Below are 26,003 nucleotides of genomic sequence, written 5' to 3'. Positions count from 1 at the left end.
ATGACAACTCAAGCACTGTCCGAAATGCGCGCTTCAAGTGATCTTCAAGCAATCACCCCGAAGCAGCGGATACGGAGTTACACATTGAGCAGAGACACTGGATTCAATAGTAAAGCTCACTTACCGATAACAATTTCATCATCGGTCTGGCTGTTCCCGATGCATTCCAGCCTAAAGTTTATGAAACTGTTGGCAAGGTTCCGCTGTGCTCTCGAAAGGTCTATATAGAAAAAAAAATAAAATACGGAGAGGATAGTAAGGAGCAGCTACTAATATGTAACGACAATGTCTTGGATGCTTACACAAGTTCAGTGAGAGAAAAAAAAAAAGAACACTGCTGCACATTCGCAACGCATTCAGACCAACGCACAGCCAGTAAAGGACTCACATTACCTGCAATGCATTTCGAACAGCTGCATTGCCATTTTCTTTTTAAGGTGTAGTCTACACACATGTCACACGGATATCACGTAACATGTGTAGACGCATCCATCGAAGTAAGCTTATCAACAACAAATTCTGCAAGACAACCAGGCCACATCGATCCATCATGAATGCGCTAATAGCCTTTTACAAGCTTTCTTCTGCTCTTCATGTGGAACATGTGGATGAAAACGATCAGTTTTCTGGGACAGCGAGTTAAGCATAGCCAATCGCGGAATTTTCTTTTCTGAAAGATATGCCACCAACAAACAGGATATTTTGAAACAGTCAATCTTAATCTTTCCGTTATGTTATAACCGTTCATTTCTGAACCACTTGGCCATAAATACGAAAAAAAAAGTTTTTGGCTGCTGGAAAGTACAGAAAAAAATTGCAGGCAGGGAAAGTTTATTGAAAAGCAAATTAGAGATATTATAAAATGCCGGCAAAGTGCGAAAATAATGCGTGCATTACAGCAAATTTAGAACGTTTTACAACGACATACTCGAGCTGTGTGCATTGCATGACGCAATTTATAGATTTGAGGTTTTATGAAGCAGCGGTCACACAGAACGCCAAGGTATATGCCATTAGGTTAGAGCGCGTGGCCGAGGCAAACATTTCAATAACCCTGTTCTACTTAATTTGAGACTAACATTGACAATGCTGTTGAATATGTTACAGAATTGTAGTGGGTAGTCTAGTAAGAAATTAAGGCAATGCGCACATAGAATGACCCCTACACGAATTAGGGAAATTCAAGGCCATGACTTGAGACGACTTCATGAATAAGAGAGAGAAAAAAAAATCGCGTGTATTCTCATCCATATTTTTGTCTTATTTTAAAATCCTGCGTGAGTACTTCAGCAACATTAACTTCGCAAGTGGCAAAGTCACTCAATGTTGCATAAGCAGCTCTGATGCAGTTAATTGCCTTACGGACAGTGTGAAAGGCTTAACTAAAATCGCGTTTCCAAGAAGTCCAAATTATTTCCCGAATCACGAATGATGCTCTCGCAATGTCTTCGTGCCTAAAAGATGCACGTGCCCCTGATAGGAGCGCAGTAGAGCAGAATAAACGGAATCTCTGATACGCACTCGTATCAACATTTCCTGGTTTTAAGTGTCTTTGCTTTCCTATGGAGCAATCAATGCTATTATTCACCTGCCTACAATGTGCGATGCGACAAACTTGCCAGTGTGTAACCGGGATTCTACAACTGCGTCCTTTACTAGAGACGCAATGCCAGACACTCGTGCAACCACACTGATACAAGGAATTCGCTTACTACATTACTTAATTTACTTCTTATGTCCCGTTTATTTATATCTCTGATTTTATATAAAAATACGCCGCTACAAAGATACATTTATTCGCAAGAAAACGACGGACGCATTGTTGCTTCGCGCATGCCTCGAAAAACGTTACTTCCGTACGGAACACAATTACGTATCCATGCAAGCGTAAGCTTGAGATAACCGAAGGAATTGCAAAGCGAGTCATATAACTCACACACCGAGTAATCGAATTCACACGGCCGCTGCGATAAAACGTGCCCATCTTCCACGCCGGCGCATTTTTTTTTTTTCGAAACGCGCGGCAAACGCTACATAATTACGCCGCACCTGAGCCGTTAAATAATGAGGGTCCTGCCGTTCCAAATCAGTCGCAGCCCCCGGCTTTCGTTAATGGGAACAAACTCCCGCGCTCACGCTTGCTTTTTTTTTCCGGCTAGCTCATACGCGCGCACCGTGACTTCTAGCATCACTCGTTCAAACAACTTGCCCGGCGAACACGCCGTAAATGGAATTTGTTTATTCCGCAGCGGAAAGGCGAACTTGATCGCGGAATGATCCGATCCAAACACGACACACTCATCAAACATGAACCTTTGGCACCCTCAAGGTGCCGATGTGGGTGGGACCCTCGACGCAGCTCTGAGAAGTCGTCCCCCCGGCATCGGTGCAGCTAACATTTTCAGTTGACAAGTTCACCTCGGCTTCGCTAAGGATCTCGCGTGCGTGCACGAAGCGCAGCCTGATGCGAGCGCATAACGGAAATCGAGACGAGATATTCGGATGAACTTACTTCGAGCAGCGTTCAGCAGATCCTTGACCTCCTTGATGATTCCTTTGATCGCCTGACTCGTCCGGTCCAGCTCATTCTCGTGCGCGTGCAGGTTCTCACGGAAATACGGGCTGTCCGTGAGGCAGTCTGTGAACTCAAGCGGTAACAGGCCCATGGTCACGAGCTTAACGCGAACTTAACATAGCACACTTGTGTTTACGGCACCATTCCACACGAACGCAAGTTCGCACTTGCATTGTTGCTAAACGAGCTTCGGCTGTGACCTGCCAAGACTCGAGGAATGCGGGAGCTGGTTTTAACCATGACCTACTACACTCCTGACCTGTTCAGATAGCGGGGTTCCTATGGGAGCGCGTGTCCCCGCTCTCGTTCAACCGCTCACCATTGGTGGCGCTACCTATAACCTGTTCGTCTGTTTCTTTACGGTTGTTTTGTAGGCGCTGGTATAAGAATGCCTGCATTCTGTAGTGAACTGGCGGCATATATGTGACTATTTCTTCCCATACATTGCTGGTTAAGCAAGGTGTTCAGAGCGCTTGAGTATTTATAGCACACTGGTTGACAAACGTGGGAACCCGTAGATTTACACGATGTAGGGCAGCCTATGCGTGGTAGCGTGCATTTTATTGCAAAAAAATTCTGAATGTCTTTTAGTATTATTATTTCTGAATAATTCTAAATTTTGGATCATAAATACGCACTACGAGTGCTTTGTTGGTCAAAATTTGACCACAAAGAGTGAAGATGACGTCAGCGAGCAGGTGCTGACTAGCGCCACGCCGCTCGTAGGTGACGGCCCTAGCGGCAGAAGGTATGAACTAGAACGTGGGCGCTGGAAGAGGTGCTCTCTGGGCAGGTCAGGAGTGTAGTAGGTCATGGTTTTAACCCTTGCAGCGTTACGCCACGTGCTGTTATAATATATCACACTGAAACTTTTTTGTATGTGTGTGATTGTATAAGAACGTGAAAAAAAACTTGCTTTTGTAAACGCAAAAATCTTAACAAATAAACAACCGAAGTACCATCGCCATCGTTAGCAGTAATGGCGGCGCACTGATCAGCAATCAACAAGTGCGGCCGGTGCAGCCGACAAACATTTCACGATTTCATACCACACCGTTATCAGCCGCGCATGTAGTTAACAATAGTGCAAGATACAAAAGTGATAGGTCGGTAGAAAGAGAGATAGCCGCAAGCTTGCTTCGAATTGTGTCGCTCAAAAAAAAAAAAATCGAGTTCCTTTGATCTCCGTGCGTAGCCAGCTGTACGTTTCAGAAAACAGGTAGGGTACCGCATCACTGCCTGTTTGTAGTTGAAATCGAGACCATGCCGAAGAAGAAAACTGGTCAGAGGAAGAAGGCGGAGAAACAAAAGCTTCGCCAGAAAGCCATTCGCGGAAATGCGGCCAGGGTTAATCTTGGTGATCATCCGTGCAACGCCGTCATGGTAAGTTTCGTGTGCGCCGGCAAGCGTGACCTTTCTCATACGTTGAGTCCGGACGAGAAATAACTGACATATTATCAATCTGACATTACAGGAGTGTGACAAGTGCTCCAGGTGACCATTTGTTTTCTCGCTTTCTTACGTTTGGGAACCTTTTTACGTGTTCTACGTGGAGAAGTTGTGTAACTAAGGCGTTGCTTGTTGACGCAGGAAGCAAAAGAACCGGGCCTTTTGCTACTTTTGTTCCGCTGTTCAACGACTTCCAGTATGCGCAAAGTGTGGTGAGATTGCAATAACTGATCCCGCTTCCATTTTGTAAACAGCGAATCCTGTCAGGCGCGTAGGCAGAAATTCTTGTGTGTGTGTGGGGGGGGGGGGGGAGGGATTCACTTTTTATGTATGTCCGTGCGTGTGTTCGATGTGTGCGTGCATATATTTGAAAATATTGGAGGATGATGGGTTCAAAACCTACGTCCCTCCCTACGCTACACCAATGCATTCTTCCTTGATCGAGAACTGAGTGTTTAGCAAGGAATTCGTCTGTAAACGCACAGAGAGAAATGAACGTTGTGCTTCTGTATAGTTGATGTTAATTCCTTTACGTTCCAGGAAAAATGAAATGCATGATGAAGACTGGCGACTGTGTTGTGAAGCATTCAGGCCAATTCACAACTGGACTCGGCATGGTTGTAAGTGAAAGATCGTCCTCCGAAATAGACCTCTCCCTGTTTGTAAACAGTGTGACGTCACTGCGGGCACCCCGCCCCCTACACCCTCTCTCGGAGCAGGTGCTGGTTGGCAAGAAAGTTTCTACGGCGGCATCTTTATGCATAGCAGAGCTGCGTGTCTGCGTTCTTTCGACAGAAATTTCTACATTGCTATGTTCTAAAGTCACAGCTTTTGAATGAAGGGGGTCGCGGAAGGGTCACTGCTCATAGTGTGGGAATTCGCTCGTCGTAGTTGGATGAAGAAACTTTGTTTAGAGTACTAAGAGATGCGACTAGCACGCAGTGGGCTTCACCACGTAGATGGCAGCCATAAAAAAAAAATTGATCTTTTTCGAAAGCGAACGTTTTGAATGTACACGATTACTGGCACTTTGAGAAATATTTGCATGGCATAGATGTAAAATTGCTCAATTTCTATCGTGGCATGTGCAATGCAGTTTTAAACGAGGTAAAGCATTAGTGGCAGCATGGTTTTGAGCTGCAGTGCGCAAAGTCACGGATAAGATTCTCATTCATTGCCCAAAAGTCTCATCGGAGATGAATGAAAAAAAAAAAAGAACACTTGTTGCCGTGGGTTAGGCTGAGGTTAACATATTCTCGTGAAAATCAAAGTGAAGTTCTGCCACTGCGTTTCTCAAAAACCCAGTGAAAATTCATGTGATGTAAAACCCAACATCTTAATAATATATAATATTATCTGGCACAGTTACCTTGCTGCATTTGACACCTATAACGTGTTTGCATACCTATCGCTCCTTTAGGCCTGATACACAAACTTCTAACGCGCATTTTCACTTCATAAGGATCGAGCCGTAAAAGTACAAAGTAGGTAAGAAACCAAAATCTCCACTGTTTCCATTAACACGTATCAGGTATCTGATATTACAAGTTATAGCCGTGGTGATGCATATATGTAGATTCAGCAACGCTACAACATGCTTATAGCTCATGTGTAGTCGTATATATTACCAGGATATCATGCGCTTTTATTTTTCTGCACGCCGCGCATAAGCTGAGATGTACCCACTCACAGATGATCACGCCGAATGGATTTTTACCTTAACTACAATGTCAGATGGTAAAGTTCTATTGACAATAAGTTACTGAAACCGGCCCACAATGAATGCCAGTGTTTTCGCAAACAGGACCCATCGCATTATTCACTCTGCACACATACTCAGTTTCACCGTCCGTAAAGATGAACCAATATTGTCGATGCCTTTCAACGCACACTACATGCCATAGTCACAGTCAACACTGCACATTTTCGAAGATGATGCCGCTGTTCCTCGCGCAGGCCGCCACATGTGTTCACTTCTCCGAGATAAATAGCCAGCTAGCGTGGCGAATATTTCATCACGCACTTTATCACACACCTAGATGTTCTCTGACACATGCCACAGCTAATGTTGCCACTGTGAGATGAAGATTAAGCTTTCAAAAAGAAAAAAAAAATGCCCCAAACACCGAGCGACTGCACCCCACTCAGCCACCGGCGGGAATATTTTGCCAACCACCGCTTTGCAGGTGCACCGGTGACGTCACGCTGCGACGTAACCTAATAAAGGTCTATTGGGCCTTCATCGCTGACGTGTTGTGTTCGAAACCTTGCGGCAGATCATTCTAAGTGGACCTTAAGTGTTATAAAATGTTACTTGTGCTTTCTGTATTTGCCATGGCTCATGCATTAGCTTGTGATTATTGGCAAGTCTCGATTTGGTTCAGGTTAGTTGCAATCTGGTTGGAACAAACAAAACAAGAAGACAGGAATGGCTGCTTTAAACATAAGACATGCACAGCATACTGTACTTACCCGTTGTGGTGATGCTGTGGCGTGTTTCTGAGCACGAGCGTGCAAGCGATGGCAGCAATTGAAAGGTGGGAGAAATGCCCGTACAGTTGAACTGTTCCTACACTTAAAGGGGACCTGCAACACTTTTTGAGCATGGTCATGAAATGCTGCCTATCGGTAGTAGAGGCTCCTGAGTGCACGCGAGCCAAATAATATAGCGCAGCACGCGGCATGGAATTCACATTTATCAACATAGTCAGCTAAAGATTGCTTTCTCTTCTCTTTACAAATGATGGAAAATGATCTAAGATGGAGCATGGAGCGCTTGGTGGTTACAGGGATAGCCGTAGGAGGCTGCCGCTTGTTCACGCGTGCGTGCGCGATATACTGTCAAAGCAGCATATTCTAAGAACAAAAAAGGGGGAGGGGGGATGCCCAAAGTCACGAGACGTGCGTAACATTTTCTTTGCCCCTGCCACCCCTCCCTGCTTAGCTTTCAGCACTTTGGTCAGGACGAGAAAAGAGAAAATGCAATTGCAGCATGTGACAAATCTTTGTAACTCCGCTCGTACTGGACGGACTATTAAAATATTTGTGGTATAGAAGTCGTGAGGGAATAAGCGCTTTCAGTGAGTCCATTCCATAGTTACTTGAAAAAGTGTTTCAGGGCCCCTTTAAGATGTGTAAAAAATAATTAGGTTTTGGGTTTTGTGTGTCAAAACCATATAAAATTATGAGGAATGCTGTAGTTAGGGGTTCGGGTTAAGTTGTGACTTCTTGGAGTTGCTTCATGTGCACCTAAAGCTTAGGAATGCTTAGGAATTTTCGAATTCTGCCCCTTTTGAAATGCGACCTCTGTGGCTAGGAGTTGAGCTCATGCCCTCGTCATAAGCAGTGCAGTGACGAGGCAACTAATGCACGTCTTCAAGAGCCTCTCACAGGGCCTCGGCTCAGATTTTTGTTGGTCACTAAAAGTTTTGAGGTCATCAGATCGGTTCATTAATGTACATTTTAGGAGAAATTGGTCTCTCCATTACCATTTCACGAGGACATCACTTTAACTCTCACTGTGTTAGTTTGGCTAGCATTCACAGAAACTGTATACCCTCAACCGTCGCAAATGAGGGAGTGCACTTAAATGGATGTGACGAGCCTTGCCTTCTTTTTTACTTCTCGGTGCGCTTGCAATGGCAGCATTGTGCACTAAAAAATGGAATAACTGAAGTGACGTGTTATGTGCTGGTATGTGTGATGCTCAATTTGACATGGTTCCCTTCTAAAGAAGGGCATGCAGTTTTTGTTACAAATTTATACCATTCTTTTACTATAGAGGTACTTGGTAATTTGCAGACACAATTACTGCTGAACAGCCCTGCCGCGGTAATCTAGGCACTAAGGTACTCGGCTGCTGACCCGCAGGTTGCGGGATCAAATCTAGGCTGCAGCAGCTGCATTTTCGATGGATGCAAAAATGCTGTTGTCCCGTGTGCTCAGATTTGGGTGCATGTTAAAGAACCTCGGGTAGTCAAAATTTCTGGAGTCCTCCACTACGGTGTCTCTCATAATCATATGGTGGTTTTTGGACGTTAAACCCTACATATCAATCAATCAATCACTGCTGAATAATCTTGCTTGTTTGCAATTCCCAAACCTAGCGGAGGGCCCTGTAAGCTATGTCAATCAAGCTGATGCTTGTAAATCTCCTATGTATCTCAGTCTTCATATGCCCGCTTTTGACCCTTATTAGCATGCAACACTGTCGAGAACTACTCTTGCAACGTCAATTTGTCTTTATAACTACTTTTTTATGTATGAAGTAAGACGGTCTATTCTTTCTTAGAAATTCATGGCATTAATTCATGGCGACTGTCTCTAATTTCAGGGTGCCATCTGTGACTTCTGTGAAGCATGGGTTTGCCATGGCCGGCAGTGCCTGACCACACATGCCTGCACTTGTCCACTTCAAGATGCCACGTGTATTGAATGTGAGCGGTATGTGTGGGAGCATGGTAAGTGCGGAGAAATCCACTGAACTTACGTGTACGGCGATACTATGTTTTCACTGGTATGCCAGACTCTTTTTGTACGGTTGCTCCACATTTCCAGGAGGCCGCATTTTCAAGTGCTCCTTCTGCGATAGCTTCCTTTGCGAGGATGATCAGTTTGAGCACCAAGCTAGTTGCCAAATCTTGGAAGCTGAGACACTCAAATGTGAGTTGCATTAAGTGACACTTTCTTTTACCTTTTATGCTTTGACTGATGTACATTTGCGTAATTCTCTTTCACTATGATAGTATTTAATGCATTTTCAGGATTCAGTGTGAGGATTTTTATGATAATGAGATTTCGTCAAATCATGTTGGGTGCTCAAAAGCATTCATCAAGGTTATCTTCACCTATGTGAAGTTTTCTCTTCGTTCCTGTTTTTGCAGCAAGTAGCAAAAAAAAAAACTCTTCTCATTTTTGAGTTCTCACAGCACGTGAATGTTTTTAATAATGTATTACGGCTATGATAAAAACATATTTTACTAATTTTTTTATGGCTTAAAACGTTTGTTAGCGCAACATATATTTTTGCAATAGGCATATATGTGTCAAAAAGTATTGATTTCAATATATTTATACTATCGTGCTTGGGAAGTGTTCTGTAATGAGGTGATGTTCCTTTGTTTTGTCATTGGCCACTGTGCTATCATCATCACTGGTTATTCAGAGGTGTCGCCAGGTTCTTTTATAAGAGGTGTCTTATCTACCTTTGTGTGTGTATGTGCATGTATATTATGTATACACATACAAACTGTAGAAATTTCAGATGGTAAGGAAGCTTTGGTACGCCTCTCCCCCCATGCCCTGTTTATGTCATTGTGGTTCGCTTCATCGGATATTAGATAATATTTTAAAGGGGAAGCAACTGTTGCAATATTAAGCTCTGAAATTTAAGATTGCCAAAGTTCTTGTGCCACTGTATATGTTTTTTTTCGTTGTGTGTGTTCCTGTTTTAAAATGGGCCCGAGGGACTTCATAGTAAGAAAGGGCAATTCGGCTATAATTGTGCTGTCGAGTTATGTGGCAATACTGCAATATGTGTAGCGTAAATTTCTTAGGCTTCGTTTTTGTCATGCTTTATTATTTTTCTTCCTTTCAGGTGTTTCTTGCAATCGTCTTGGTCACCATTCTTGTTTACGATGCAAGGTGAGATATCTTACTTCTGTTTTTTTATTGATGTAATGCCACATAATTTTTCCCAAAGTTTTTTGTTTTTGGTTTTAGAAAGTCATGCTTTAAATGTTACATCAGTTCGAATCGCTGGAATCTAATAGTTAATGCTGTCTGTGGGGTGGTTTAGTGTCTGTTATGTCACTTCCACTCTATAGCGTGATGCAGAACTTTACACACTGCTTGCTGTACATAAAAACATAATGAAAACATAACGTGGTTGTAGGTTGTGGCTAAGATTGGAGCCATCCTATTTTCTGCTCTAAAGCGTCCTGTTCTTCGCCAGTCCCAGAATTTGCTTGTCCCAGGCAATAAGATCTGCTGCAATTTTCCTTCAATGGTTGTGAAGAGATTGTTGCAAAAGCAGTGTGCCGGCACTTTTCCTGCTGCAAGTATCCCAGCAGACTTTGATGGTGCTTTCTGTTGCACAGAATAACTCGTTACTTGCTGCTGTTTCACATGGGCTGAAATGCAGAAAAAAATGTGCAGGAATAACTCCGAGTGATGCCCTTTGTCCTATTGCCAGCTTAAACATGAGTGACGCGGTGGAGTATCTCCAAAAGCGCTTTCGCCTAGTGCGCTTTGTTTCAGAAGCCCCGCCTTCTGCCATAGAAAGTTGTTTATGAATGTACACCTGTAGCGTAGCAAGTAATTCTTTTTTTGGTGAGAGGAAAGCGGAGGGGGACATGTTTAACCATATGTTATGTGCATTTGTGCAAATGTTTATATGTGTGCATGTATATAAACATTAGCAAAATGAAAAATTTTCAGGTGTTAAATAGGTTAGAACCCCTGGCTATGGACTGATAATATACACACGTTTTCTCAATAGACCTTTCATCATGAAATCACCTCTCTGCTGGTCTAATAGTTGTTTGGATTATTCTTTCCTCTTCTTTCTCAGCACCTCTTTATACCTTATCTAGCTATGCCCCGTGGGCCTGTTCTTCATCTGTTAGATGCTTGAGACATTATAACCATTGTAATTATCCACACATCACAAGTCGCTCCTCCGACATCTTTTTCTCTTTGCATGCAGGCTTGCTACTGTGATGACCACGTGAGGCGCAAGGGATTCAAGTATGAACGAAACCAGCCCATGCCTTGCCCGAAATGTGGTTTTGAGACGCAACAAACAAAAGACCTCAGCATGTCAAGTAAGCATGTTAGGAAATTTTTGTCAACTCTTCCTTGCTTGTTTTCAATGAGAGGCAGAGTTGGTTTAACCATGGCCTCATCGCTCACCCATAGCAAGACCGTGGCTGAGTGATGAGTTACACACTTTCACATTATTTTAACGCGACAGCGTTAAAGAGCTTGTTTTTCAGAATTCTGCCATCGATGTCGGCGTTGTTAATTGTGAGCAAAAAATTGAGCATCCTTGCGTGACTGAAATACCGAGAAAGATGTAAATAAAATAAACAATAAAAAGGTCTGGGTCTGAACTCGGGTCGTTTGCGTGGCAAACGGATGTTCTACCGCACAGCTACACCTCTGGGTGCGAATTCAGCGAAAATAATTTCCTCTGCTCAGAAACGCGATCAAAGTAACTTTCATGCTTTACAAACACACGTGACCTGTATACATTCTTCCCAATACAACATGAATCATCGCCACAATATAATGCGTGGTACAAGCATACATTTCCATCAGGTGTCAGAACATGGGATTATTATGATGACTTCATAGTTTAAAGCCAGACACCCCGCTACAAAAGGCACACACGCTACTGCACCCTTAAGGCCGTGTAATGGGTGCATAGCAAGTTCAAAAAGATTTCACATGCCAAGTGTTTCATGTACGCTCTAGAAACAGAATATAGCTATCGCATTCAACTCTTAAAGGGGCCCTAAAACACTTTTTAGAGTAACCATGGAATGAATTCACTGGAAGAGCTTACTGCATCACGAATTCAACGCCGCAAGAATTTTGATAATCCGTCCAGTACGAGCAGAGTTACAAAAATTAGTCACACGCTGCAATCGCATTCTCTCTTCTTTTGTCCCAACGAAAGTGCTGGAAGCTAAGCAGGGAGGGATGGCAGGGCCACAGAGAAACGTCCCGCAAGGTCTGTGACCTTAAACACTTTTTTTTTTCTTCGAATGTGCAGCTTTTTCAGTGTGATCGCGCGCGCACACGTGGACAAGTAGCGGCCTCCCACGGTGATCTCTGTAACAAGGGAGCGCGCCATGTTCAAATCAGCCAATGGCTGATGGATGGGCCTGCTACGCGTGATTTTTGGGTATATTGCGGGATTTGTCGAGGGAAGAGAAAGCAATTTTAGCTGACTGATAATTTATTATGAATTCCATGCCGCGTGCTGCGATATAATATTTGGCTTGCATGTTGTCGGGAGCCTCTACTACTGATCGCCAGTGTTTTCTGACCATGCTCAAAAAGTGTTGCAGGGCCCCTTTAAAGGCAAACCTTAAGGTCCCGAAGTTTTTTCTTTCTGTGTGATTTCACAACCACGTGATCATTGTGACATGGTAATGTAATGTTTATTTCCATCATTTCATGTATGATAGCAGGATATGGAGTACAACTAAATTAATGACAGCGTCATGAAGAAATAGACCCTGCATAGGGGAAAAAACAGTATATATGGCTTATGATAACCATCTCTAGCTCTAGCTCACCTCGACAACAGTGGAAGAATAAGAGATGTGTGTGAACTGTGCTGTGGAGAAGGTATGACACACATTTGCTGGAGTTGCTGGCTCACGACAAAAGATGTCAGTTGTTGCGGGCCTGTCTTGCAGATTGAGCACATGGGCACATTTGAGCACGTAGCCATTTGGTATGCAATTTGCAGGAATTTTGTTGTGCTTTGAAGTGTGCAATCAATAGGAAATGTGTACCCTGCTGCAATATGGGGTATAAATTGTGCACAATAAAGTTCTGGTTGTTAGGCACCAAAAAATGCCGATATTCTGGACAAGTGGAGGCAGGCAATGCTGAGGAAAGATTGAATACTTCAGTCGACAAATTTTTTTAGCGAAAGATATTTCATGCTCGGGTGTTCAAAGAATGGACAACATATTGCAATAAACTTGCTGTGATGGGCAATATTGTCAACGGACTCTGTGCTAAGTTTCCTGACTGCTAGACATACCGTTAATGCTTGTTGTTTTAAAGCTGGAGAAAGTTTTGGCGGAATCGCAGAGGCCTTAATGTTTGTCGCAGTATGTTGCTTAAATATTCATCAGGGCTCCTTTAATTTTCACTCGGGTGTATCTGTAGAACTCCTTCCTGTTCTGTAAACAGCTCTATCAAGAGACTGTACCATAAAAAAAATATGTAGTTTAGTGGGGTTTTTTTCATCTTTCTAACAAAATTGCATGAGTTTGATTTGAATGCTTTTCATATCACTAACATTACTGTGAATGCACTGTTTGGCAAGAATATAAAAACATCAGGGCTAAAAGTCACTGTTACGCATGCACAACTTAAATCACATCCCATTCCACTTGCTAAAACTGCCTGAGAATTATATGGTAATTTCAGTAAGCGTGACACGAAACTGGCTAGTGAAAATGAGAACACAAGCCAGGGGATGATGTTCAACCCCCTTTTACAAGTAAATAAGACGCAGACCAATGCATCGTAGGCTCACACAGAAGTGAATGTGGGTATCGCAGTCTGCAAAAGTTCAAATATATGTAGGAATTATGGATCTGTGGAGAATGTGTCCAGAACTAGGACGTTCAATTTCGTTGATAAACACAAAAACTGAAATGACAATGATTGGACTAATAATAGCTCAAAAGAAATGCTGCTGCCTTAAAAGCACGTTTTGCTTCATTGTGCAACAGCACAATATCATGCCCGTAGTGGCGCATATCTTTAGCATGTGTCTCTTATACATATATGTGTGCTAATTCACAGGCATTGTCATGGGAGTTCATATAGGTCTATAGCGGCTTCTCATTTCATTATCACCATTATTTTCCATACTACAAACCACGGACTGGGAGAGCCGCTCAGCAATATATATTTTTGTGGCATCTATATGGCTTACATTCACTTCAGCTTTCACAGCATGAGTAGGTAATCCCCAAAACTTGAAAAAATAAAAAAAACTTGGTGGATGTGTAAAGATAAGCTCTGGTGCATGTTTTATCAAAATAAAGGGAGAATATTGAAAGATAAGCTCTGGGGCACGTTTTATCACTCATGACGGTTCAGCTACGCTTGTATGCATATGACTAGCTGACGTGACCTGAACGCACAGCTTGAAACTTGTCACACCATCTGTCAAAGAAAGTGCGCAACCACCGGGAGTCCATAGAGTTTTGAGGCCAGTTCGCACACATTTTTTATACTTGCCCTGTGACCTTGACTGTGGAATAGTGGAATCCACAACAGATAAACTGTTGCAGCAGCACATTCGATTGCTCGGTGCATGTGTTTTGTAGAATTATTTGTTACAAATCAAGGCCCAGCTGAGGCCTTTTGCCAAGTGTTTAAGGGGCCCGTGATTCGCTCTGCCTGCTGTTATATTCACGTGTTGAGCATGAAACATTGCTGCATACTGAAATTGGTCATTTTCATATACATGCATTTGAGCGCCAACATTGTTCAAGTGTGCTGACTATATCTTCCGTGATGTTTTATTGGCACTGCGTTGGTTACCATACATGTGTTTTTCTCAACTCTCATTGATTAAACATTTGTAAAGATAGCCAAACTAAAGGGGGATCTTAGTTTAATATATTTGTTTTAAGATCAAACTGCTGAATAGTTAGGAGTGTATGAAGTAGGGTATGTCATGTTGCTATTAGGGTACTTTGGAAATCACTGGTTAATATTTATCGATAAAGAAATGTATTTAAAATATGATGCATCAATCATGTGAGCTCTCAAAGCCTGCTCCAATATGCTAGGATCTGAAGATAACCGATTTTTGGTTGGAGATATTTTACAGTAGCACTTGAGTAACCAAACACACCCAGACAGCAAATACTGTTAGAATGTTTGCCTGCTGAATCAAATGTATCCTGTTTTCATTCTGTTTTCATTTTGGGCTCCCGTGCCTTAGTTGGCTCCATGCTAGGGGCTCTGGTTTTGTATTGAAAGTTGTGAGCACTAAATTAGAGCTGTGATCTAAGTGAATGCTTTGATATGCAAGATTTCAATGAAAGAAATTCGAAATTGTTACTGACCTTGATGCACTTTGCTTTTGTCTTAGCTCGCCATCATAACTACGGAAGGCAGCAGATGCGTGATGATGACGATGACGACTATGGTTCCAGTAGTGGCTACGGAGGAGGTGGCTATGGATATTATGGTGCAGGTGAGTACTCCTGTTAATGCTTATGACTAATGCCATTTGTCATGTATTACTACAAGGATAGTAACACTTTAAAATCTTGTAGTAAGTTGTTTCAGGACTATTATAAATTTTAGGGGCTATCATGAATCTTAATCATATTTCAGAGTGCATAATAAACTGTTTGTTTCACTTGCAGCACGTGCAATGTTACACGTGCACACATATGGTACATCTCACCCTTGGCTTCTGTCTATCTCTGAATTTTTGTAATGCAGCTTATTGTGAGGCATATTCAGCCATCTCAGGGGCTTGGCTATCTCTATAGTTTGGTACCTCTGGGGTTAGTGCATCAAAAAAGTGATCTGATGTTTCTAAAGTTTGGCTAAAAGAAGGCAGCTTCATCAATCTTATTATGGTAGTTCTGTACAATTCTTTTACATGTAAATCTTGTTTAGTTGGTATAAAACATTAGTGGACAACATGGCAAGTGGATTCGAGGGAAATCTATCAGATAAAATGATGTTTATAAAACCAAAAAAAGAAGGAATAAAAACAAACTTTCTGTCATCCGATAGTCTTGCCCAGAAATACGTATGCAGGCAACTAGTTGAGTGGGCATAATTCTTTGAAGTACCTTTCACTGGTGTTGTACCGTGTCACAATACGTCTTTCGGACTTGAACATGGGTGCACACATATAAGCATATGAAATTCAAGGAGGCATGATGGCAGTCCCATCAAGGATTACAGTTCATGCATGCGTGTAGCTGCAGGAAACATTCAATTATCAGTGCCAACTGTATCGTTACAAGAATTGTCACATGTATGTTTGGCATGTGACACAGTGTGTATTACCATAACCAGTGCATTCAGGGGCTTAAACACATGCGTCATCTGCAGTCCTTTAATCGATCAGTGTCACTGCTATAATGTAGCCTTATCTTTTAATTAATTTACATTTCTTGGAGCTGAGCACAAGGTATCAATTAAATTTTAAATGGGGGCCCTGATAGTTATAATGTTTATTTATTTATCCTTAAGATGACTTGTCTGATAATGTTTGTTTATGCACCAACAAATATATGTAACTCAACAAGAATAAAACATCTAGCACGAAAGGCGCACTGAAAAGCAAAACTCTTCAGTTTGCTTTTTAGGTTGGTCACTGCTTTTCACTTGGCTTTTACTCATGATAGGCATTATATGCTCCAGCACACATTTTTCAGCCACATGAGCAGTAGTATGCAGAAAAAATGGAAAGGCTACCATAATCTAGGGGAAGAGACTGAGGGGCATTAGTCACAAACTAAAAAAACATGTGTGAGACTGTTAAAGTGCAAGTAGCACTTTAACATGCACTATCCTAGAAACAGTTATATAATATTGTGACATTATTGAAGTTATCGGCTGCACAGCAAAATAAAGTCAACCACATTAGTAGTATCCTGCTTTTGCATAACGTTGTCTTTGGATTGGGCTGTCACGATTTGAATCTACCCATCGGGTTCATATTTGCACCTGATTTTATGCAAACACATTGACCACAAAATATGATGATCTCTCAGCACTATAGACAAAGTCGTTCAATCATTAGGTATTGTGAACATGAGACTTTTTGCTTGACTTTTGTTAGCCAAGTGGTGCTTAATCTTGAACATGTGTGTCAAAGCTAGTCAATCTGGCATGCAGGTGGTGGAGCAGGCGACATGGACGAAAATGAAGATGATGAAGAGGAGGAGGATGATGATGAAGAAGATGATGATGAAGATGATGACTCTGATGAAGAGAGTGAAGAAGAAAATGAAAAAGAGGATGAAAAGGAAGGTGAAAAGAAAGACACCACAGAGTCAAAGGAATAAAATTTTTCTTGCACAATGCAACAGGAATCCATCAGCAAAACAGAGCTTGATAACACAGAGACATAGATATTAGAGTAGTTAAACTTCTGAAGACCTAAGTTAAGAACAGTAACGTTATGCACGTAAACAGGATTTTTGTTATAAACAGTAATAAGATTTTGCGAATAAAGTGTTCATTCAGGGTTGCAGTTGTATCGAAAAAGCATTATTTTGCTACACCACAATTTTGTGTGTTAAGTTATATTGTTGGCTGCTAATACCGTGTACAGTTCTCACGAATTCAAACGAGACTTGAAATTTTTTAGTATGATGGCAGGTATGAGCAGTTGCTTGCGATAACCAAATCATGTTGTGATGAATTGGGTCTAGAGATAGTGTTGGCCCTGATCTATGGGTTCAAGATAAAATTGCACCTATATCGTCACGTCCTCCAGGGGTCCAGAGGAGGTTTATTGAGGTCTGAGCAACAGGGCTCTTGCCAAGCACATCGATTGGGGCTGCTCGCCAAAGCTGGGGAACGCACTTCTTTATTTAGTGGTGTGAGCCTTCGCCTTGGCATATGACCCACTACTAGAAGTAGGTGGCAATATGATCTTCACTGAAAGTGGTGAAAACGAAACTATGTGTGTTACTTAGCCCTGAATCGCCCTGTTTCAATCCATGAGTACTGTATAGTAATAATCGTGGATAAACAGCTGAATGCCTCACTAAACTGGATGCGGTTGGTATCATTCATTATAAATGGCATGTGCAGAGCTCTAGCTTCACAGTAAAAGGAGCGCATACCTAATGCTAATGCAAAAAGTTCCAGCTTAACTATATTGATGTGCAGTTATTCTACAACCAGGCAAACCAAATCATTGCCGATTTCATTCATTTCATGCTTAGAACATCTCAACTACAATGAAAAATTTGATTCAGGCTCTTGCATTTTTCGGTGGGTTATTGAAACTTTCATGAGAAGTCAAAAGTGGGTGCTGGAAAGCTATATGGACAGCTTTGTGAACAAAACTTTTTTTTTCTGCCATCCCATTAAGTGGTGTGCCGTGCAGCTAGATTAAACTTAATCACATCCAAAGAACTAGTTCAAATCATATTCTATCATGTCTCTACTCCTTCACTACATTTCCTAAAGAGGATGCTCATTTATGCATTTAGTCAATCTAAAAGAAAGTTACATTTCAGTGTTCAACCATAATGTACGCTTTTGAATAAATTGACGTTTATCTACATTATTGTACAGACATTTAACTTTTCATGTAGACTGAGCAGTGTGTACAGTCTTGTCGAATACCTCCGAGTTAATTTATTAAACTGGTATATATTTACAAAGTTATTTGTAAAAGGTCGAGTCACTGTAGACAGCCTCGTCAACATATAGTACATAACTTGCATTTGTAAACTTGTTCACCTGCTTTTGGTCCCGAAAGAGATTCACAAAAATGTTTTTGTTGTTTTTGTAGCTTGGTGCAGTACATTATAAGCAGGGCACAATACATAGATTAGAGAAACTTCAATGCCTAGGCATAAGAAAAAGAAAGGAAATGGTTCCTCCTTGATGCATACATTATATACAGGATGAATCATTCTACAACTAGCAGGCATTATTGTAGTCGTCACACTTCTAAACAGGCTTGTTCATTGTTCAACATTTAAATAATCTTTCAGCATACCTTAAGTGATGCTGCTAGGTGAAACTTGCTGCTGTGTGTGTGTAATGTCCTGAGTGCATCACAAAGCAGAAGGTAAACTCGACAGACTTTGAAATTGTACACTATGCCACCTCACCTTCACCTGATTTCTTCATACAGAGTGAAATTTATGGCACCATCTGGGTCACACAATACCTTTAGGTAAGTTTTCAAGCGTGGTTGCTTGCAGGCAGGCTCTTGTTGGTTAGCTCCGAGGCCTGAAAGTGTGCCTTGTTCGGCAAATGGGGATGTCGAGGTTGACACCCTTCAAGTTTGACTACCCCGCCTTCATTGGCATTTTGGGACGTCCTCACTCCTTCTTGTTGCTCGAAGCTTTTTGCAAGGTCTCCACGACGGACAGCGATGCCCTGCGCACTTCGAAGTTTTCCAGGTACTTGTTCGATATCGACGGCCAGTCGACTACGTTTGTCAGTTTGTTCATGCCCTGCATCATTTCCTCTGAAAATTAAAGATGACAGAAATTGCAGTATGCTGTTTCCCTATTGCACAAGTTAGAGTGCTGTTTCATTAAAAATATTCAGAAATGCTTTAGACATCATGGAATCGGAAATTGTTTATGAATGACTTATTACTGTGAGACTCATCGCAGTGCATGTACCGTTACTTTCATTTAACGATTAAGACACTCCCGAGACCACCTAGCAAATGGAGCAGTGTTCTATCTAAAATTTTTTTACACTTGAGGCCACCATAACTGTCTACAGGACTAGTTCACACAGGAACAGACACACAAAACATGCAGTTTTGTCATGATAAGTGTCTTAATGTGTCCTTACGTGCGCCATAAAATGCTAACAAACTCATCACGCCACACCAGTTGCGGTCACTACAATACATTTTCATCATACATGTGCTGCGGTGGCTTAGTTGGCTGTAATGCTGTGCTGCTGAGCTTAAAGGTCGTGAGTTCGGTCTGGAGCACAGTGTTAGCTATGGGAACCAAGTGCAAAAGAAAGTTTCGCATAAAGGTCAAAGCATTGACAATGGTTGGAATGTTTAGCATTGTGTGTGAACGCGATGCTCAATGACATGATGTGTGTCGGGCAACTCCTGCTCCATAGAAGAAATGGCACAGTGGCAGCTGCGAAACGTCTTCAGAACGTTGGTGTGATTGCAAGGGTCGTGTTACACATCTTGATGGTCTCAAGCCTTGATTGTGCATACGTCACAAAAAAATCGACAGGAAACTGTGAGCATTGTAGAAATGTGCCACGTGCCTCGACACACCAGAGAAGTTCTTTAGGAGACTGTTTCAGGAAACCAGATGTGTCAAATGCACATTTTCGTACAATGGGATAATTGCTATCACATTGAGACACTCAATTTTGTGCTTGGACGCATGTGAGCTCTAGGTGGTCAAAATACTCCATAGTCCCCTACTACTGTGTGCTTCACAATTTAATCATGATTCTGGCTTGTAAAACCTCAGAGCTCAAGCTTTAAAAATATTCTAATGCAGGATAGCAGCACCATGCACTTACTGCAACCATTGTTAAGTCCCGAAAAAGGCGTAACTCAATGGTTGTAATGAATGTATATTTGTAAAAAAAAAATACTTGCTTACCAAGGGGCATGATTCTTCTGTTGCCCCGAGGACCTGTGGCTGAGTTGGTCCGACTTTGCGTCTGTCCAGAGCCCATGTCTTTCAGCATGGACAGGGTACTGCCGCCTTTGACTGCGTCATTGAGGAATAACGGCTCACCAAGAATGAAACAATAAACTCCAAGAATCAGCGTGCATATTAAACGAGCTAAGCGCATGTGTAACGAAACCATAGTCATAGAATTAATGTATAACATGCCTATGTCGCACGATACCTCAATTTACTCGCACACAATGTACCCGTTTTTTCTTGAACTTGCAAATGATCGTTTGCGAAGGAAGTGCCAATATACGTACAGCCTCTACTCTTGGAAAGTTGAGTTTAGTCAGAAACTATCACAATAGCTTTACTCACAAACGTCGCCATAGCATCGCTAAAGAAAAGTTTCTAAAAGTGGACTTTTCCACACAAAAAGGCTTTGCGCAGAAAAGCCAGCGTTTGCGATCCCCAATTGCATTGTCAAAATGCCGGTTGCTAATATAGCACTGCCTGTCTTCGCTTGATCGCAATGGAATTGCAGGAAATAAGATTTCCGTACCTTTCTTGAGAGAGCACTTGTTCATTATGAGCTCCGGCACGAAGGTGAGGCAGTTGAGAGGCGCCGGCGCCGGGGATGCGCGCTTCATATTGCGGATGAGTTTGGCGCGGCCGAACTTCCACTCTGTGTCCGACTGCGCCTGGATTCGCTGGTAGGTATCCGACATCATAGCAATGAGCAGGTTGATGAGCACAACCACGGTCACCATCATGTACACGCCAAAGACCACCTTCACGATGATCTTCGCGAACGGCGGGCTTAGGTGTAGCGGCGGCATGTAGTCCGGTTCCACGAGCCCGAAGAGCGAGAAGAAAAGCATCTCGAACGTGTTGATCGGAGACTGGAACTCCTGGCCGAAGATGGGGAGCGTTATGTTGTCCCCGCGTGGTGGCACAAACACCGGCTGGTACACGGCGCACATGTTCAGCGAAAACCCCACCAGAAAGATGAGAAGAATGGCGAGGAACCGCATCAGATCCTTGATAAGGTCCCTTATGATTACGGCCCACGGGCCGAACAGGTGGTGGAACGTCAGGAAGTTGAGGAACTCGAGGAAACCCAAGAGCAGCGCGACGGCGAACAGCTGGTTGCGGATGTAGAGGCATATGAGCCGGTAGTACTCCTCGCGGAAGAACAACGCCACCAGGTGCACCGAGATGGCGATCGCGCTTATGAACAGCACGACCGTCTTGATATAGCCCAGCCCCTCGCGGTCCGACGGGTTGGTGATCTCGGTGATGAACATCCCCAGCAACCAGAACAGGAGCAGCCACTCGTTCCAGTGGGGCACCAGGTGGGTGGACGTGTACAACGGCTGCCACGGGTTGATGATGGTTATGCTGAGAACGATCACGAAGAAGATGTGCGAGACCAGGTAGGACATGAACTTGACTATGGGAATGTTCGAGAAGTGATTTCCGCACACGAGCGACGAAGCGACCCACAACACCGGACACAGGAGGAAGCCGAAGAAAAGCAGGACGATCTTCAACGTGGTCCAGTGGTGGCTGCCCATCCACAGCTCGGTGAGGTACTTCTGCGCCGCGGGGTGAGCCACGACCGTCTTGCGCTGCAGTTCGATGAGAACGTCTAAAAAAGGAGTGTTCCGTGCGTCCAGCGCTCGGAGCAGCGCGGCCGTGTTGTTGTTCGAGGCGGCGATGGAGAGAAGCTCGTTGGCCAGGTTGTCGCAGAAGCCGGCCATCTCCTCGAGTTCCATGGCGCGTTCTTTCTCCTTCAGCGACAGCAGCTCGTAGCTGCGCGCCATTTTGACGGCTGTGTCGATGGGCGCCTTCGAGGCGAGGATGAAATCCACCATGGGCCGATTCTGGTGAACTTTGCCGGAGGCCATCAGGTCAATCAGGAACTGCGGAAGAAAAAGCAAGAGCAAACTTAAAATAGGTTGGTTTCGCCTGATCAGTGCAAATACAGCTAGGGAGAGCCACAAATACGGCTAACAGCCAGCTTGAAGAATGAAAAGAAAAAAAAAAAAACTTGGTGAGCTTTCATAAGACACCCCTATAGTGTGCTCTTTTATACTTAGCACGTTTCGTTTAAAATAGGGCCGCTACACTACCTTTGTTGGAATAATAATTACTATCCTTGTTGCGCAGTGCTGTGCACGGCGACTGTCGTTACCATGCGCGGAACGTGCACCAAGCCTTTGCGTTGCTCTAAGCTGTACAATAATTAAATAAAAAAGTGTGACTAACGCTCGGTAAGTTATAGATTGCCGAGCGTTAGACTGCCGTTCTTCTTTGGGTATGTCCAAAGTATACTCACATGCTTGTCGTCCATAAGGTCCGTGGTGTCGTGGTCTTTCCTGAGCAGGTAGCTGATGATGTCGTAATGACCTTCAGCCGCTGCCAGACATAGCGGCACTTTGCCGTCCTGCATATATTATCCGATACGGCATTCGCTCGAGCAAGGATCAATTTAGAGATGGCACGCAGAGTGCAGAGACCACGTTCATTTGATAGCAGAATCTGATATGTTTGTACGCACCTTAGTCACTGCCTTTGCGTAGGCGCCATTCTCTACCAGTATCTTCACGACGCCAAGGTATCCGTTACGCGCCGCGAAGTGTAGAGCGGTCCAGCCCATCTGCAAAAGTGTGATACTGGATTTAAAGTCGTGCTGTAAGCACTGGTGATTCTCGCGGCGTTTTGTTAGGATTTCCGATCACCCATCGTGCTTACAAGAAGAAAAAAATAACAGAAGACTAACTGGTTTAAAAGAGGACGAACGCAGTATTTCGGCATCGGCGCTTGCGTTTATTTCTATACAAGCCAAGAATAAATTCATCGATAGACAGAATATCTATGACTAATATATTGAGGGTGCATGACATGCAACCCTTTCTATAGCATCCTGTGCGGGCTGAGTGTTTTGAAACAGAGCACAGATTTCTTGTTGGTTTTAACTTATTAGACATTTCGTAAATCTGCCATTATTCTTAAGTAGTCGGTACGCAGACAACACTCGATGTTCCGAGGTCGTCCTCAAGTGGTGCAATCGTCCCCGCACAGTTCTCATTGACCTTGGTACTTACTGAGGACGACACGAGCTGGTTTGACCCGGAAACGTCTTTTCGAGTGCTTTCTGAGGACAACGATTTATCCTGAAAAAGTTATTATAAGGGATGACAAAAGCAATGTTTTCGCCCCACTTTCTGGTTTTCTGTTCCCTGTCAGCATGTTTAAGAAGTTAGCCTTATGGACTTTTGGCTGCCGGGGATGGAAGGCCTAGCGATAACCAAGATCGGTGAATAATCATCTTGCACAAGAACTCTCAACAGATCTAATATAATTTAACCTAACTGAATCTGGTCTAGTCTAATCTAATCTAATATTGTGAGCAGCGCAACGTAACGGTACAAGCGGAACAAAGACGACCACGTCGCAAAGTTACAACTCATTTTATTAAAGCCAGATTCGTAGGTTTATATTTGAACAACCCGCTTTGTTGCGTTACGTACAATGACGCTAATGTCCGAACACTGATTCGCCCAACGTTAATCTATTATAATCGAAGCATTAATGTTGCGTAGCACCAACTGACGTTGTCGGCGGCGTTGATCTCAGCGCCCTGGCTGTGCAGCAGGCCGACCATCTCCCTCTTGCCGGCGGCGGCCGCCACATGTAGCGGGGTGCGGCCCAGCTTGTCGACGCACTGCAGCTGCGACTCGGCGCGGCTCAGCAGGATGCTGGCCACGGCCAGGTGGCCTCCTTGAGCCGCAAAGTGCAGGGGGTACATGCCCTGCAGTATTCGTCGCATAGAACTGTCGCCCTTCTTTTTAATGAATAAATGAATGAATGAGTGAATGGAACAACGCGAGCAATTGTTGAACGAAATAGTATTTTTTTACATTATTGTCCCGTTATTGTAACTCGTAGCCTTAAATGTAGTCATGCTCGCATTGACGTTTTGCCTTCGAAAACTTAACGTTGTTTTGCGAGCTGATTTTATCAGCTTTTGTGCGGTGGCGCACTCAGAGCACTGTGAGAACGTGGAACACACTCACAAATACTGTAAGCGAGGGACTTGTTTGCAGCCGCCTTGGTAGGCGGCAGCATCAGAACAAAGGCAATCAAAAAGAGTATATTGATTGCTAAATGACTTGGTTATTGCGACTTGCAATAATGCAACGGCGAAACGAAATACATCGCGACCCATCTCAAGAAATGTTGATGACTTGCGCGTCTCCCGTCGAGCTGTTGAAAGAACGACTTTCGATGATTTTTTTTTTCGCAACGTGAAAACGTTCCCGCGTGTCTACTTTTCTCTTCGCTTTCTTTCTCATCTTCCTTTTCCCCTCCTGTTAGTGGAGGGTAGAAAACCAGATGCTACAATTTCTAGTTGACCTCTCTGGCTTCTTTTCCCTTTATTCTCTCTTTCTAAAATAATGTTCATTAAATGACCTGGAAAGAGCAACTCACCTCTTGAAAGGTTGGCGCGTCGGCTTGTATTCCAGAGCTGTTCAGCAGCATTCGAACGACACCTTCGTGGCCCGCAGCTGCCGCCATGTGCAATGCCGTCATTCCGTACTGAAACGATATTCAGATTCGTCAAGGGTCGACCGTGATGTTTTCTGGAACGTGCACCCAGGAGCAACGTTTACGCAAGAGGCTCTTACATGTTTGTATTAGCATTACATACGCTGTTACAGGATGTTGTCAACATTGCTCGTCGATGTTACGAAACCATACTTATCAGTATTACTTGCGCTTTTACGATGTTATGCTGTTATCAGCATTATTTATCGCTGTTATCAGCATTACTTATCGATGTGATCAGCGTTACTTATCGCTTTTACGATGTTCTCAGCACTACTTATCGATGTTACGAAACTATACAGCTTCGCCATTTATTACGCAAGGCGCTTGTAAGGTCACCCAGTACGTCTTTAAAAGTGTAGTACACACTAAGAAAAAAACAAACAAACAACAGTCATTTCACTCCTTTTTTGGGAGTCTTTCCTTGCCTTGTTACGCCTCTCCTCGGAGATCACTATACTCTCTTTTTTTTTTTGAGAGTCGTGTAACTTATGAGAGAGTTAACGTGTCTCTTTAAAGAGAGTCGTATACATGGCAATCCACGCTTCTCTGAAAAGAGTAACACACACTTTTTCTTTTTCTTACAGTGTACGCTGGTCCACTTGGTGTAAACTGATTGCAAATACAACGCGACAAACGGGGCCTCAAACACACAGGAAGATAAAAGCAAAAACAAGCACTGACTTTCAACTGGTTGAAAATCAGCGCTTTCGATCTTACTTTCTTGTTTTTTTGTTTGTCATTTCGTTTTTTTTGCGCCGTGTTTGCAACATATCAATCTTTCCAAGAGAATGGGTAGACATACTGGGATACGAGATATATATGGCAGCGGTAAAGATGATGTTAATAAAATGAAGATACAGAGAGGGGTACAAGAATAGGCTGTAGTTGCTCATCAAACACAGAGGTGCAGGCTCCTCTTTTGTGTCAAATGGGATAGGGTGGGCGGAAAGGGGGGGAGGGGGTTAGACTTTTTGGACTTCGACGAAATATTTGGGAAGGGGGCGCTGAGGATTTGAAATTTGTATGTGAAAATTTGCATCGTGCATGATATATACATAAGCACTTTGCATAAGCTTGCATGCCCAATAAATAATAATGCAGTCCGAGATCGGAGCTGCCTAAGGCTAGTGGTCGGGGATACAAAGAGCGGGAGGGGGATCTAGTAGCAAGGCGAGCAACTCTGCCCCCCTCCCTGCGTCTCTGGTCGCGTAAGCTTTATAAACGAGATCGCAGTCCCATAAGTTTAGTTACTTCTTTCTGATTCCTCAGTG

At 43.2% G+C, this 26,003-nt stretch overlaps 3 protein-coding genes across 7 annotated transcripts in view; 1 reads left to right on the top strand and 2 right to left on the bottom strand.

Moving 5' to 3' along the window:
* Window positions 1-2,795, bottom strand: part of Graf (GTPase regulator associated with FAK) — a 61,314-nt gene extending 58,519 nt beyond the window's left edge. For 3 of the 5 annotated variants that reach the window (XM_037421318.2, XM_075878009.1, XM_037421321.2), the window contains exons 1-2: window positions 2,513-2,793; window positions 125-220 (exon numbers count right to left, since the gene is read on the bottom strand). In XM_037421318.2, the coding sequence (XP_037277215.2) occupies window positions 125-220; window positions 2,513-2,666 (250 nt within the window). In that variant the 5' untranslated portion in view covers window positions 2,667-2,793. Of the gene's footprint in view, window positions 1-124; window positions 221-2,512 lie in introns of all 5 variants that reach the window. The other 2 variants (XM_037421319.2, XM_037421320.2) reach the window with 2 other exon arrangements.
* Window positions 2,796-3,539: 744 nt separating this feature from the next.
* On the top strand, window positions 3,540-16,845 carry Noa36 (zinc finger protein 330 homolog Noa36). Its single transcript, XM_037421323.2, has 10 exons — window positions 3,540-3,958; window positions 4,050-4,069; window positions 4,166-4,236; window positions 4,565-4,644; window positions 8,358-8,484; window positions 8,582-8,686; window positions 9,621-9,667; window positions 10,731-10,848; window positions 14,883-14,987; window positions 16,655-16,845. The coding sequence occupies exons 1-10, from the start codon at window positions 3,839-3,841 to the stop codon at window positions 16,822-16,824; spliced, it is 963 nt and encodes a 320-aa protein (XP_037277220.2). The 5' UTR covers window positions 3,540-3,838; the 3' UTR covers window positions 16,825-16,845.
* The window catches only part of nompC (no mechanoreceptor potential C), a 149,440-nt gene continuing 140,249 nt past the window's right edge, over window positions 16,813-26,003 (bottom strand). Inside the window, exons 21-27 of the mRNA XM_075878052.1 lie at window positions 24,613-24,720; window positions 23,735-23,932; window positions 22,679-22,777; window positions 22,457-22,564; window positions 20,678-22,040; window positions 20,101-20,211; window positions 16,813-18,974 (exon numbers count right to left, since the gene is read on the bottom strand). Coding sequence (XP_075734167.1) covers window positions 18,826-18,974; window positions 20,101-20,211; window positions 20,678-22,040; window positions 22,457-22,564; window positions 22,679-22,777; window positions 23,735-23,932; window positions 24,613-24,720 — 2,136 coding nt within the window. The 3' untranslated portion in view covers window positions 16,813-18,825. The remainder of the gene's footprint in view (window positions 18,975-20,100; window positions 20,212-20,677; window positions 22,041-22,456; window positions 22,565-22,678; window positions 22,778-23,734; window positions 23,933-24,612; window positions 24,721-26,003) is intronic.

The sequence above is a fragment of the Rhipicephalus microplus genome, chromosome 2 (genome assembly GCF_043290135.1).
Source record: "Rhipicephalus microplus isolate Deutch F79 chromosome 2, USDA_Rmic, whole genome shotgun sequence".
Lineage (NCBI taxonomy): Eukaryota > Metazoa > Arthropoda > Arachnida > Ixodida > Ixodidae > Rhipicephalus > Rhipicephalus microplus.
The sequence above is the reverse complement of the archived record's forward strand: the minus strand, read 5'-3'. Positions and strand labels throughout refer to the sequence as shown.

Coding starts and splice junctions, on each gene's coding strand:
- Noa36 (XM_037421323.2), top strand. CDS start 3,839: ATGCCGAAGAAGAAAACTGGTCAGAGGAAGAAGGCGGAGAAACAAAAG. Junction 4,645..8,357: donor CAACTGGACTCGGCATGGTT/GTAAGTGAAAGA, acceptor CTCTAATTTCAG/GGTGCCATCTGTGACTTCTG. Junction 8,485..8,581: donor GCGGTATGTGTGGGAGCATG/GTAAGTGCGGAG, acceptor CCACATTTCCAG/GAGGCCGCATTTTCAAGTGC.